We start from the raw sequence: 14,013 nt of genomic DNA on the forward strand, positions 1-14,013 counted from the left end.
AAAAATACCAAGAATGAATTTTAGATAAGTCATGAATAATTTTTTGTTTAGATGGGGAAACAGTGGAAACAGTGTCAGACTTTATCTTTTTGGGCTCCAAAATCACTGCAGAGGGTGATTGCAGCCATGAAATTAAAAGATGCTTACTCCTTGGAAGAAAAGTTATGACCAACCTAGATATCATATTGAAAAGCAGAGACATTACTTTGCCAACAAAGGTCCGTTTAGTCAAGGCTATAGTTTTTCCAGTGGTCATGTATGGACGCGAGAGTTGGACTGTGAAGAAAGCTGAGCACTGAAGAATTGATGCTTTTGAACTGTGGTGTCGGAGAAGACTCTTGAGAGTCCCTTGGACTGCAAGGAGATCCAACCAGTCCATTCTGAAGGAGATCAGCCCTGGGATTTCTTTGGAAGGAATGATGCTAAAGCTGAAACTCCAGTACTTTGGCCACCTCATGTGAAGAGTTGACTCATTGGAAAAGACTCTGATGCTGGGAGGGATTGGGGGCAGGAGGAAATGGGGACGACAGAGGATGAGATGGCTGGATGGCATCACCGACTCGATGGACATGAGTTTGAGTAAACTCCGGGAGATGGTGATGGACAGGGAGGCCTGGCGTGCTGCGATTCATGGGGTTGCAAAGAGTTGGACACGACTGAGCAACTGAACTGAACTGAACTGATATAATATTTGGGTCATGCTTGTCCTGAAGGATTGTCATTTATTTGAAATTCAGATTTAGCTGGGAATCTTTTCTGGCAATTGTGTGTTGATTCTTCCATGCTTTGGAATGGAGAGAAATTTGCAATAATTACTCACATTCTGCTTAGGGACTCCCTTTGGGAGTAAGAGAGATTTTGTTCATTACTGGGCCCAGGTAAAAAATAATCCAAACTTCTTTCTTTCTCAAGTAATTGTTTTAAAGTACTAATGAGAAAAATCAAGTAACTCACCAGTGGATGACATTTCTCAGTTTGTTCTAAGCATGATGTTATTGGTTCACAGTCAATCCCATTGCCTTGAAATCCTTTTTTGCACTCACACTCATTCTGTAATTCAAAGAGCAAAGTAAAAGAGACTATTGAAAACAACAGACTTTTATACCTTGCCCTCTCACAGCACCAAGAAATGAAGTATGGAAACCATAGCTGTTTGGCCCTTTTAGAGAACACCAGTAATGTCTTTGTTACACTCTGACTCCAGAGCTGTTGGTCTTCGCATTCTATGTTACATTTCCCAGTCTAAAGCTCCTTGTCACTTTCCTTTTTAAAAGACCTTTAAAAGGTTTTAAAACTTTTAATTTTGTATTGGAGTAGGCAATGGCAACCCACTCCAGTACTCTTGCCTGGAAAATCCCATGGATGGAGAAGCCTGGTAGGCTGCAGTCCATGAGGTCGCTAAGAGTCGGACACGACTGAGCGACTTCACTTTCCCTTTTCACTTTCATGCATTGGAGAAGGAAAGGGAAACCCACTCCAGTGTTCTTGCCTGGAGAATTCCAGGGACGGCGGAGTCTGGTGGGCTGCTATCTATGGGGTCGCACAGAGTTGGACATGACTGAATCGCCGCCGCAGCAGCAGCAGAGCTGAATAACAACGCTGTGATAGTTTCAGGTAGACAACAAAGGGACTCAGCCATAGGGACAAATATATCCATTCTTCCCCAAGCTCCCTTCCCATCCAGGCTGCCACATAACATTGAGCAGTGCTCCCTGTGCTATACAGTAGGTTCTTGCTGGTTGTTACTTCTTTTTTGAATTCCTTACCCTAGAGGGACCATATGGAGATTTATCTCAGAGAGACCCTAAAGAACATTCCACTGAAAAAATTGGCCCCTTCACCTAAGAGGGAAAGATGAAGTAAGTTATGAGGCATCCACTTAGTGGAAATCCACGCACAAGGCCACTGCTGGTCTATAAGGCACACTGTGTAATTTTGAACAGTCATCCCCTCTGAGCAGGCAGATCTGAGAAAGGAAGGTACCATCTCTACGTGAACAACACATGGCAAGTGGCTCAGCAGGCAGACAGTTTCATCATGCAAAAACAAATGCCCCCTCCTTCTGGGAAGGTTTGGGTCCACACCAGGGTCCACACCTTGGCGAGCAGGGTGCAGGCTGGGTTTCAGCCCCGGCTTGCCCCATAGGCTGGATACTTTGTGTAGCGTACAAACTACAAGGAAGCAGCGGCCCTGATCATGCAGTTATTAAGTATGATAGTGATGGGTTGTATGACTAAATGGGGAAATGTGTGTGCTAAGTACAGAACAGGAACCAAACAAAAATGTAATGGATTGCAACAATGGAGAGGAAAATAAAAACCTCTGCATTAAAAAGACCAGAAGGGAAAAATACATCAGCACACAAATGGTGACTGCGGGTACACTGTGAATGGTGTTAATTTTTCTCTTCACTTTTATTCCCAAATGTCTTCCAACATTATTTTGAAGTTAAAAAACTTAACTTAAAAAGAAGTAATCATTTCAACAAACAGAGGTACTGAGTGACCATTATGGAACCAGCAATGAACCTTGAAGCTGCTTTCTCTGAAGCGAGGAGGACAAAGCATACCAAGTAAGTAAGAAGAATCCGATCTTTAACAAACACTGGAAAACAAGAGATGCTGTAAGTTTTATGGATGAAGTGGCACATGAGATGCTTCTGTGATGAAGACCAGAGCTGTTCAGAGGAGGGGGGATGAGCTGGGAAGATCCTTCTGGGAAGTGTGGTGTGGATGGACCTTAAGAGAGGGTGGGAGGAGTGGGGAGTCCATGCAAACTGAGGTCACATGTTAGAGAAAAAAGAACGGAGGTGGGAAAGCAGGAGCTTTTGGTTGGAGGAGGTTTACTGAGGGGCTGGTCTAGAGAGTGGTTACATTTAGAGGTGATACAAGATGACCCACTAAGTTGTGAGAAGAAATGAACAGAACCTCTATTTATGAATTTTCATCTTTAAGGGTTTAAGTATTATTTGCTGTATATGCTTTATAAGGTAAATTGGGTATCTTATATGTAAATATATGCTCATTTATATATGTAAATATATGCTCATCTATACAACTTTACAAGTTAGGGCAAGACCTTATCAACAAGAGTGTTTAATCTTCTTGGGGTAGCACCTTCCTGCACCCCCAAGACTAATATATTGACCCCAACATGGTCTGTCTTTTAAAATAAACATTCATGGTAATTAGGACTTTTGCCTAGTTGGAATATCTACAAGATTTCAAGGCAACTAGTAACATTACTGAGGGCAATCCTAGAATCAGCCTATTTTATTTCTTACGTAACACCCTAAAAAGTCCTTTCTCTTCCTCCATCACCCCCATTAGAAGTTTTTCATATTTGTTTGTAGAAAGGATGATAGACAGAAGGGAACAGATACTATACAGGTTGGATTGTGTCCCTCTCCAGACCTCCTCACTCTTATGTAGAAGTTCTGACTCCCAGCAACTCAGAATGTAACCTTATTGGAAAAAGGATTGTTAATATGAATTAGTTAAGATGAGGTCACACTGGAGTAAGGTGGGTCCCTAATCCAGCATGATTGGTGTCATTACAGAAAGGGGAGATTTGTACATAGGCAGGCACAGAGGGAGAAGGTCATGTGAACATGAAGGCAGAGATCAGGGTGATGCATGTGTAAGCCAAGGACACCAAGAGGCATGGAACAGATTCATCATCACGGCCCTTAAAGGGAACCAAACCTGCTGACACCACGATCTTGGACCTCGAGCCTCCCACACTGTCAGACAATACAGTGTTGTTGCTCTATGACGTCCAGTTAGTGATATTTTGTGACAGCAGTCCTAGCAAACTAATACTGACACCAAGAAATTGTTTTTCTTCCTCAAGTGCAATGTGGCAACTCTGGTGAGTCCAAAACGAATGGAATTGTTGGCCAAATGGTTGGCAAGAGATAAGAATGCAGTGAGTTCTTTTATGATTAGGACTTCTTCATGGCTACAGTCATGATACACTGTCATCACCTCACTCGGAGAGAAATTAATTTCTAAGAAGTAGCTCATTCTGCCTCAGTGTCCCTTAAATGAGGTTAAGTGAAAGTGATCAACAAACTGTAGAGTGTTACGGAGAAATACAGAGTGAGATCAAGGGAAGACCAAGAGGGAAGTTCTGGAGTCAGACTGTCTGGGTGTGAATTTCACACCACAATTTGGTTTCTGTGTAACATGAGCAAAGTATGTAACTTCTCCATGCCTCAATCTTCTTTTTTATGTAATAGTACCTGTACGGTAGCAAAAGCGAAAAAAAGCAAGTGGGATTACATCAAATGAAAAAGCTTCTGTAGAGCAAAGAAAAGCAACAATAAAATGAAAAGGAAACTTATGGGATGGGAGAAAATAGTTACAAATCATAATCTGTTAAGGGGTTAATATCTAAAATATATGAAGAACTCATATAACTCAACAGCCAAAAAAAAAAAAAAATCCCTGAAAAACCAACCAAATTAAAAAAATGGGTAAAAGATCTGAACAGACATTTTCCCAAAGATGACATATAGATAACCAATAAGTACATGAAAAGATGCTCGACATCACTGATAATCAGAGAAATGCAAATCAAAACCACAATGAGGTATCTCATCTCATATCTGCAAGAAAGGCTATCATCAAAAAGACAAGAAATAATAAAGTGTTGGCGAGGATGTGAAGAAAAGGAATTCTTGTGCACTATTGGTATGAATGCAAATTGGTGCAGTCACTGTGGAAAATAGTATGGAGTTTCCTCAAAAAAGTTAAAAACAGAACTACCATATGTTCCAGCAATTCCACTTCTGGATATTTATCTGAAAAATACAAAAACACTAACTTGATAGGATATGTGTACCCCCATGTTCATTGCAGCTTTATTTACAATAGCCAAGACATGGAAGCAACCAAACTGACAGATTAATGGATAAAGAATATGTGGTGTATGTATACATTAGAATACTATTCGGCCAAAGAAAGAGTGAAATCTTGCCATTTGTAACATCATGGATGGACCTTGAGGACACTATGCTAAGTGAAACAGGTGAGAAAAAGACAAACAACATATGATCTCACGTATATGTGGAATTTAAAAAACAAACAAAACCAAGCTCACAGATATGGAGAACAGATTGGTGGCTGCCAGAGGTGGGGTGTGGGTGAAGGGGTCAAAAGGTAAAAGAAAATATACTGCCTAGTCATAGGTTTGCTGTGACAATTAACTCCTTCCCACTGTTACAAATGATTAAAGAGCTGCAGTAAGTTCTAGCCAGAGTACTTCTGTGTTTAGAGAAAAAAAGAAAATCCACTGCAGGAATCGTGTTTCCGCTTTGCCCTCCACCTCATCATGCCTACCTGCCCGGGGCCTACATACAGGCAGGTTGCATTGTGGTGGCAGCCGCCAGCACTGGGCAGCGAGCAGGGGTTGATCTCTGAGCAATCTCTTCCATCTCCGGTCCATCCCTCACGGCATACGCAGGTGTGGGTCCCCCTGCCAGTTCTGATGCATTCTGCCTACAAGAGGAAAAGCAGCAACAAAGCCTCTGAAACCCCGGGCCAGCCACATGATCGTTAAGCGCAAAAGAAGGATTTCCAGAGGTCCCCTGAAGAGGTATATATTTGCATGGAGTACAAAGGAAATGATTAAAATACACACTTGCATTGAGATCGACGGAAAAGCTAAGATGATTTAAAGAACAAATTGGCTTGTTGTTGGCCAGCTAATGGCCAGCATTGCTAACATCACTGCCATTTATTGAGTCAGGGACAGTTCTGAATGTTTTGCAGGTGTAAGCCTTCATCTTGAGAAAGGTACTGTGATTATCTCTATTTACAGATAAGGGAACTGAGGCTCAGAGGAGCTAAGTGACTTGCCCAAGGTCACACAGCCATAAAGGGGCATAAACCCAGGTATATAGGATGTTTTAACCCAAGCTTCTATCTGTACGAGTTCCAGGCCTTTCAGGATGACCACCCCAGGAGGCTGAAGGACAGAGTGAGAAGTGCAAGGAGAGCTGTGCAGATGAGGCTGAGTGGGTGAGGCTTGTCCAAAGGGAGTCTGGAGTCGGGCAAGGCACTTGCACCTGATTTCACCATCAGAGCCAGGGGAAGTTCCCGAAGGGGTTTCAGCATGCGGGGGAAACAGAATCTGATCCACTCTGGCTGTGGCTATAGAGAAGCAGCAGGGACAGCAGTTATTAAACTGTAGTGAAACAATGGAGGTGACCTTGGCTAGGTGGTGGTGGTGATATTCCAGAGTTATTAATGAAAGTGATGGTCAGTTTGGGGTACACCGCTGACACCAATAGGTCTTAAGGCAAGTCACTTGATGTCCCTGAGCCTCAGTTTCCTGATCAGTAAAATGGCAATAAACAACATCTGTTTCATTGGGTTGGTGAGAGAAGCAAATGAGATCATGTTACATGAAAGTCACTTGTAAGTTGTAACGTCTGAATCACAAGTTTATGACTAATGATCTAAACTATCTGATTCTGTTTGTATTTTTAGGAGCCCAAGAGTCCTGGACCCCAAGCACACGTGGATTTCAGAAGTGGAGGGTCACAGAAAGCACCTGGCACCATCTTTAAAACGCAGGGTTCAAGCAAATATGCCTCATGCCATGAAGTCATTCAACACTGCCTTTGGAAGGCCTTCTTTCAGGATTTCCTAAAATACCCGGCAGCCTGGAGATAAAGGGCAACACTCACATAGCGGCTGCAGCCCCCCAGGGTTGATCCTGAACAAGGGTCCGTCTCCACACAGAAGCTTCCATCTCCTTCGTATCCTGGTTTGCAAACACAGCTGCAAAGAAGAGTGAGCACAGTCAGCCCCAGAAATACAAGTAGCAACTATCCCCACCCCACTCCCCAAAAGACCAGCTAGCTAGAGGTAGATGGGTTCATGGCTCAGCACTCTGACGCTTTGCCCTTATGAGGGGAGCAAATGGCATAGTGGTCATGGTCACTCCTGGCTCTGTAGTCAGACACACCTGGCTGGGAATCCAGGCCCCACCTTTCAGTGGTTGTGGGACCCTGGGTGAGTCCCTTAACCTTTGGGAGCCTGTTTCCTTATCTGGAAAATGAGTTTAACATCTTTATAAAGCTATGTGTGAACGTGAAAATGTTAGTTGCTCCGTAGTGTCCGACTCTTTGCGACCCTATGGACCATAGCCTGCCAGGCTCCTCTGTCCATGGGATTCTCCAGGCAAGAATACTGGAGTGGGTGGCCATTCTCTTCTCCAGGGGATCTTTCCAACCAGAGATCGAACCCAGGTGTTCCGAATTGCAGGCAGATGCTTTACTGTCTGAGCCACAGGGAAGTCCATATAACCCCTTAGGGAGATGCATTTCTGTTGCACCACCATGGAGGAGCAAAGCCAGTCTCTCCCTATGCCGCCTGCAGACTGGTAGGGGAGCTTGGCCATAAACAGGGATGGATGCACTTAACTAGGCAACTCCAAATTAAGAAAAGTGAAAGTCGCTCAGTGTCTGATTCTGTGACGTGATACAGTCCATGGAATTCTCCAGGCCAGAATACTGGAGTGGGTAGCCTTTTCCTTCTCCAGGGGATCTTCCCAACCCAGGGACTGAACCCAGGTCTCCTGCACTGCAGGCAGATTCTTTACCAGCTGAGCCACAGGGGAAGCCCAAATTAAGAAAAGTGCTGCAAAAATGAGGCCAAGAACTCCTCAGGTCTGCATTTTCCAGGAAATTTTTTTGTGTAGGTGCTGCTTTTGAACCATATATTCTCAGAGAGGAAAATTTTCTCTGACTTTCCTCCCCCCAGCCCATTGCATATGTTCAGTTCAGTTCAGATCAGTCGCTCAGTCGTGTCCGACTCTTCGTGACCCCATGAATCGCAGCACGCCAGGCCTCCCTGTCTATCACCAACTCCCGGAGTTCACCCAGACTCATGTCCATCAAGTCAGTGATGCCATCCAGCCATCTCATCCTCTGTTGTCCCCTTCTCCTCCTGCCCCTAATCCCTCCCAGCATCAGAGTCTTTTCCATTGAGTCAACTCTTCACATGAGGTGGCCAAAGTACTGGAGTTTCAGCTTCAGCATCACTCCCTCCAAAGAAATCCCAGGGCTGATCTTCAGAATGGACTGGTTGGATCTCCTTGCAGTCCAAGGGACTCTCAAGAGTCTTCTCCAACACCACAGTTCAAAAGCATCAATTCTTCGGCGCCCAGCCTTCTTCACAGTCCAACTCTCACATCCATACATGACCACAGGAAAAACCATAGCCTTGACTGGATGGACCATTGTTGGCAAAGTAATATCTCTTCTTTTCAATATGCTATCTAGGTTGGTCATAACTTTCCTTCCAAGGAGTAAGCGTCTTTTAATTTCATGGCTGCAGTCACCATCTGTAGTGATTTTGGAGCCCCCCAAAAATAAAGTCTGACACTGTTTCCACTGTTTCCCCATCTATTTCCCATGAAGTGATGGGACTGGATGCCATGATCTTTGTTTTCTGAATGTTGAGCTTTAAGCCAACTTTTTCACTCTCCACTTTCACTTTCATCAAGAGGCTTTTTAGTTCCTCTTCACTTTCTGCCATAAGGGTGGTGTCATCTGCATATCTGAGGTTATTGATATTTCTCCTGGCAATCTTGATTCCAGCTTGTTTCTTCCAGTCCAGCATTTCTCATGATGTACTCTGCATATAAGTTAAATAAGCAGGGTGATAATATACAGCCTTGATGTACTCCTTTTCCTATTTGGAACCAGTCTGTTGTTCCATGTCCAGTTCTGACTGTTGCTTCCTGACCTGCATACAGGTTTCTCAAGAGGCAGGTCAGGTGGTCTGGTATTCCCATCTCTTGAAGAATTTTCCACAGTTTATTGTGATCCACACAGTCAAAGGCTTTGGCATAGTCAATAAAGCAGAAATGGATGTTTTTCTGGAACTCTCTTGCTTTTTCCATGATCCAGCAGATTTTGGCAATTTGATCTCTGGTTCCTCTGTCTTTTCTGAAATCAGCTTGAACATCAGGAAGTTCACGGTTCCCGTATTGCTGAAGCCTGGCCTGGAGAATTTTGAGCATTACTTTACTAGCATGTGAGATGAGTGCAATTGTGCGATAGTTGAGACAACCTTAAGACATCAACTGGTGATCCAAAGACCCAGTTTTCCTGTAAGATGTCTTTAATATGGGAGTTATTATTAATGATCTTAGGAAGTAAAAGAGATTTTAAAGGGTTGGAAAGTTGGTGGGTAAATCTTCATTTCTTTCACTTGAGTGATGGCAATTACTGCAGTTTCCATGACTGAAGACCTATGATGTACTAGCCCTGGTGCTGGGTGCTTGGGCATTCAGTTGATCTAACCTCCACAACTGCCCTGCCAGGTATGCAACATCACCCTTATTGTACTGATGAGGAAAGTGAGGCTCAGAGAGGTTAAGTAACTGCCCAAGGTCACACAGCTGGTCAAGTTTCGAAAGTAGGAAGTGCTACAGTTTGAACCCATCTCAGTCTGAGCTTTTCTCCACTAAAGCCGTGCTGGCAGCTGGAGAGAATAGGCCTTTGTTTATGGAGAGGTTAACATGGGTTGGGTCTGTCTGCAGGTAACAGGGTGGCATGCCTGCCTTGCGCCTACCTTGCCGTTCCATCACTGTATTCACAGGTGGCATGGATGTGACAGAACTGCACGTAGGGCCCACAGGCTGAGGTCTGCTTGTGGCAGAATCTCCCCGCAGAGCCGTTCCTGCAGCTCCCAGGAAGGCAGGCGCCGTCGCTGTCAATCCTGTTATCACACGTTCCGAAAATGCACGGACATGCTGAGGGAGAAGGAAAAGGGCCATTCAGGGCTTGGGGACAAGCTTAGCAGTGGGCACATGGGCCACAGAGGAAGTCCCCCATCTTCAACCCCCATCTCCTCACTCCTGTCAGGACAGACCTGGTGGCTGAGCCTGGGAAGACTCTGGGAGCATCTTTGTCCCTGTGCCAGGACAGCTTTCAGAGAGAAGAGCTCGACCTCGGTACTGCTGTGTATGTCTGCGTGTGCGGTGCAGTGGGAGGGAGAGTGTGATGAATGAAAGAGGCCAAGGAACTCAATTTTCACCTACTTCCTGTTGGAGAGTTTAGTCTGACATTTTCTGCCTTCTCTTGAAGATGTTCTGGAGTAAACAGAAGTGATTTCTCCTGCCAGCACAGCCTCTGATGTGCGGCTTATGTATTGTTCTCCACTCTATCATAGCAGACCAGTGCCACTCATGGCCAGTATTTGCACACTGACCTTGTTCTAGGCACTGAACCAGTCTTCAACCTGTACCCTCTCAATTACGGTGTTTCCCTGGTGGCTTAGGCAGTAAAAGAATCTGCCTGCAATGCAGGAGACCTGGGTTTGATCCCTGGGTTAGGAAGATCTCCTGGAGAAGGAAATGGCAACCTACTCCAGTATTCTTGCCTGGGAAATCCCATGGACAGAGAAGCCTGGTGGGCTACAATTCATGAGGTCACAAAGACATGACTTAGCAACCAAACCACTCTCATTCATAGTCACCAGCTTCAAGAGGTAGGTACTTTTACCATTCCCATGTTCAAAATGAGGAAACTGAGCCCAGAGAGGTGATTGTCTAATTTGCCTAACTTGCTGGTAGGTTCCCATGCAGGGACTTGAACTCAGACCTTCAAATTCCATTCCAGTTAGTGACCATGAGTCACTAACAGTAGATCAGTAAATCGACTGGCATTTCCACCTGCCTGTTATCATCTTAGCTGCTGATTTTGCTTTTGATTACAAATATTTAAAAATTGCTGCAAAAGCAGCAATTATCAGAGTCAGGCTCACACTCCAGAGATTCTCAAAGGCAGGTGGCAAGGATTTGGGGGTTTGAATATGATCAGAAATGAAGGAATCTGTGGTTTTGCCCCAGAAGGGACTGCGGGGAGAGGAATTAGTGTGGGGGCTTGGAGCCAGCATCCAGGAAAAAGAAACATAGTGAGTGGGGGCTGGAAGAGATTTAAAACAAAAAAGACTTTCCATAAACTTTTATGAAAGTCAGGGCTTAGTTAGCAAGGAACAAGACCCCAGAAAGAAGAGGAAGCTCCCCAGTGTGAGGTGGTGGGCAGTCACAAACCTGGACGAGAGGCTTTGGAGCAGGAAGCCTACCAGTCTTTTCCCAGCCTTAGCATCCTGCCTGCTAGCCTCATAAAAATGCCTCTATCAACAGGCTTTGGAATAAGCCCCTATTTTCTTTCCCCTCAGAAACCTTATTTGGCAAAAAGAGCATTGGACTAGGATCGGCAGCCCTGACTCTGCTGGGCTCTGGTATCCCATCCCTCTTGAGAGGTAGCTGTGAAAATCAGATACAGTAAGAGAGGAGAGGGGCTGTGTGTTCTGTAACAGATGAGTGGAGTTAGCAGTGATAGTAGTAAGAACGGCTTCATTCACTGATTACTTGCTAGGTACGTGCTCTGGGCTATAGTCCTCAATTATGATCCAACTTAATCAGCCACCTACGAAGTGGGTACAGTATTGTCTCCGTTTTATAAATGGGGAAACTGAGCTTCAGTGAGAGACTCTTTCTAAGGTCTCAGATTTTTTTTTTTTTACTGTGCCACGTGGCTGGTGGGAACTTAATTCTCTGACCAGGGATAGAACCTATGCCCTCAGCAGTGAAAGCACGGAGTCCTAAGCACTGGACTACCAGGGAATTCCCTTTAAGGTCATAGAGCCAGTAAGTTTCAGAATGGAGCTTTAACTTCATGTTGGTCTGATTCCACAGCAAGCTCTGAACTATTCATTTTTTTTCCCCATCAAGTTCTGATCTCAGCTTGGTGGTGGTGGTGGTGTAGTCACTAAGTTGTGTCCGACTCTTCTGAACCATGGACTATAGCCTGCCAGGCTTCTCTGTCCATGGGGTTTTCCAGGCAAGGTTACTGGAGTGGGTTGCCATTTCCTTCTCCAGGGGATCTTCCTGACTCAGGGATCAAACCCAGGTCTCCTGCATTGCTGGCAGATTCTTTACCGACTGAGCCACCAAGGAAGCCATTTTTTTCTCCCCAGCGAGTTCTAATCTTAGCTTAGATACACAGAGATGTATATTTTTATTTATATACTTATATATTCACATTGTATTATTTTTAAGAACAATGTATTTTCTAAGATTATATAGCTGTATATTTTTCAATACCTAGTATTGTAGAACTTTCTACATGTTCTCTGAGTTTCCTGACATTTATGTCACTGAACTTAGCATAACGGCAACAGTGCCAACAATAATAGATAAGAATAACAATAATAGATAAGAATAACAATAATAGATAAGAATAACAATAATAGATAATAATATTGGTAGTGCATACTAGGTGCCAGGCATTGTTCTCGGGCAAGTGTTTTCCATTTATAACTTGTACTAGCCTTATGAGGTAGTTACCGATATGACTCTCATTTTATAGATGAGGAAATGGAGGCCTAACTAACCCAAGGCCACACATTTAGCAAAGGGAGGAGCTGACGGAAGACGACTGCTTGAAAGGTGGGGAGGCTGTGTGCTGCTAAGAAGTCCATGATCAGTTCAGGTACATGGGAAACCCTACATGACTGGTTTTTAAAGGTGCTCTTGGGTCAGTGGTGCTGACATCCCAGGGCACTTGTTAAGAGATGCAAATCCCCAGGGTACCACTCAGGCCTTCTATCTCAGAGCTCTGTGAGGGGGCTCAGCAATCTGGCACATGCTAGCATTTGGGACCCAAGGGCTTAAGAACTGCCCTGTGGTAGGGGCACCCACCAAGCCAAGGGGCACCCAACACCAGGATTGCACCGCAGAGCCGTGGGGACCCTGGCTAAGGACCAGAAGGCAGCTCTGGAAACGACACTTACTTTTGTCACACCGAGGTCCGTATTTCCTGGGGTCTGAACAGAACTGGCACCGGGAGCCTCGGAAGCCATCCTGGCAAACACACGTCCCGTTGCCATCAAGGCCGTCGGTGCACTGGGAACAAAGACAGGGCCCCTGGCCGTCAGGACAACACACCTCCCACCCCCTGCCCCTGGCCAGGAGTCCCGGATGCTTGTTTCCTGACCTGCTTCTTTGACTCAGATTCAGTTCTGCTTGAAATGACTCTCTGGGAACCCTTGTGGAAAGTGGAGCCGTGGGTATTAGGTACAAAGCTAAGACAGTGACATATAGGAATCCCAAGCCAGGATTCAGAACTTTACAGGAAGTCATTTGAGGGGGGCCGGCCAGTCACAGCTGGAACCTCTACACAATGCTTAAGGGTCAGACTGATAAACCTCCAACCTTCAGAATGAAGGCCAGCCTTTCTCTGCAGATTCTCTCGTGCTCAGCTATGTGACTCCAAATGGCAGTTTGTCCCTTCAGTGTGCGCGTTTTGCCCCCTAGCTCTTCAGCAATTTCAAGGTTAGATTTGTATTGATTGACATGCATCACAATAGGGCTTGTGGCCCCAAACAGATCTCCCAGCTACAGAGGTTAATTCGTAGCAGCTTCGCCCTATTACCCTCGCCTGTGTGGTGTCCCCCTTGGTGGTCAGGCAGTTTTTCCTTCTCCTTGAAAGAGGCATATTTTTGACATGGATTTCTTATATGTGCAGATTCATAATTTCCCCAAATGAACCACAGCCTCTTTACCTTTGTTTGTTCAGCCCTGGCCTCCATGCTAGATGAGTCAGGTTCTGGCTCTTACACTTCATTAAGCCAGGTTTTGTAGATGGGCTAAAAAAGCATTCACTGAGCAGTTTTTCTTTTTTTTTTTTTTTAAAGAATAACAAAATTTTGATCCTAAAAAATCTTGGAACATCAATACAGGCCAACAATTCTATCTCCCACAGGAGGAAAGTGGGGTCCATAAAGCCTTGCTGAGTTGTTCAAGGTCATGCCCTCAGCAGAAGGAAAGCGGGTCAGAAGGGACCTTGCCGGACACCCTGCCCCCTGCCACTCCCCCAGGAAAGATTCCTTCTCCTGCAGACATCTTCTGTTCTTTTAGCAACTCATCTGTTTCTTTTGTTCCCTGGGAACCGTGACTGGCATTGAATCATTTCTTGGTTTAATGGTT

The 14,013-nt window shown here is 44.9% G+C and overlaps 1 protein-coding gene across 1 annotated transcript in view; it reads right to left on the reverse strand.

Annotated features, from left to right (window-relative positions):
• STAB2 (stabilin 2) overlaps nt 1-14,013 on the reverse strand; it is a 168,632-nt gene that overhangs the window by 92,682 nt on the left and 61,937 nt on the right. The window contains exons 22-26 of the mRNA XM_070370245.1: nt 12,819-12,930; nt 9,591-9,771; nt 6,695-6,788; nt 5,343-5,501; nt 955-1,050 (exon numbers count right to left, since the gene is read on the reverse strand). Of these exons, the coding sequence (XP_070226346.1) occupies nt 955-1,050; nt 5,343-5,501; nt 6,695-6,788; nt 9,591-9,771; nt 12,819-12,930 (642 nt within the window). The remainder of the gene's footprint in view (nt 1-954; nt 1,051-5,342; nt 5,502-6,694; nt 6,789-9,590; nt 9,772-12,818; nt 12,931-14,013) is intronic.

Source organism: Bos mutus, chromosome 5 (genome assembly GCF_027580195.1).
Source record: "Bos mutus isolate GX-2022 chromosome 5, NWIPB_WYAK_1.1, whole genome shotgun sequence".
Lineage (NCBI taxonomy): Eukaryota > Metazoa > Chordata > Mammalia > Artiodactyla > Bovidae > Bos > Bos mutus.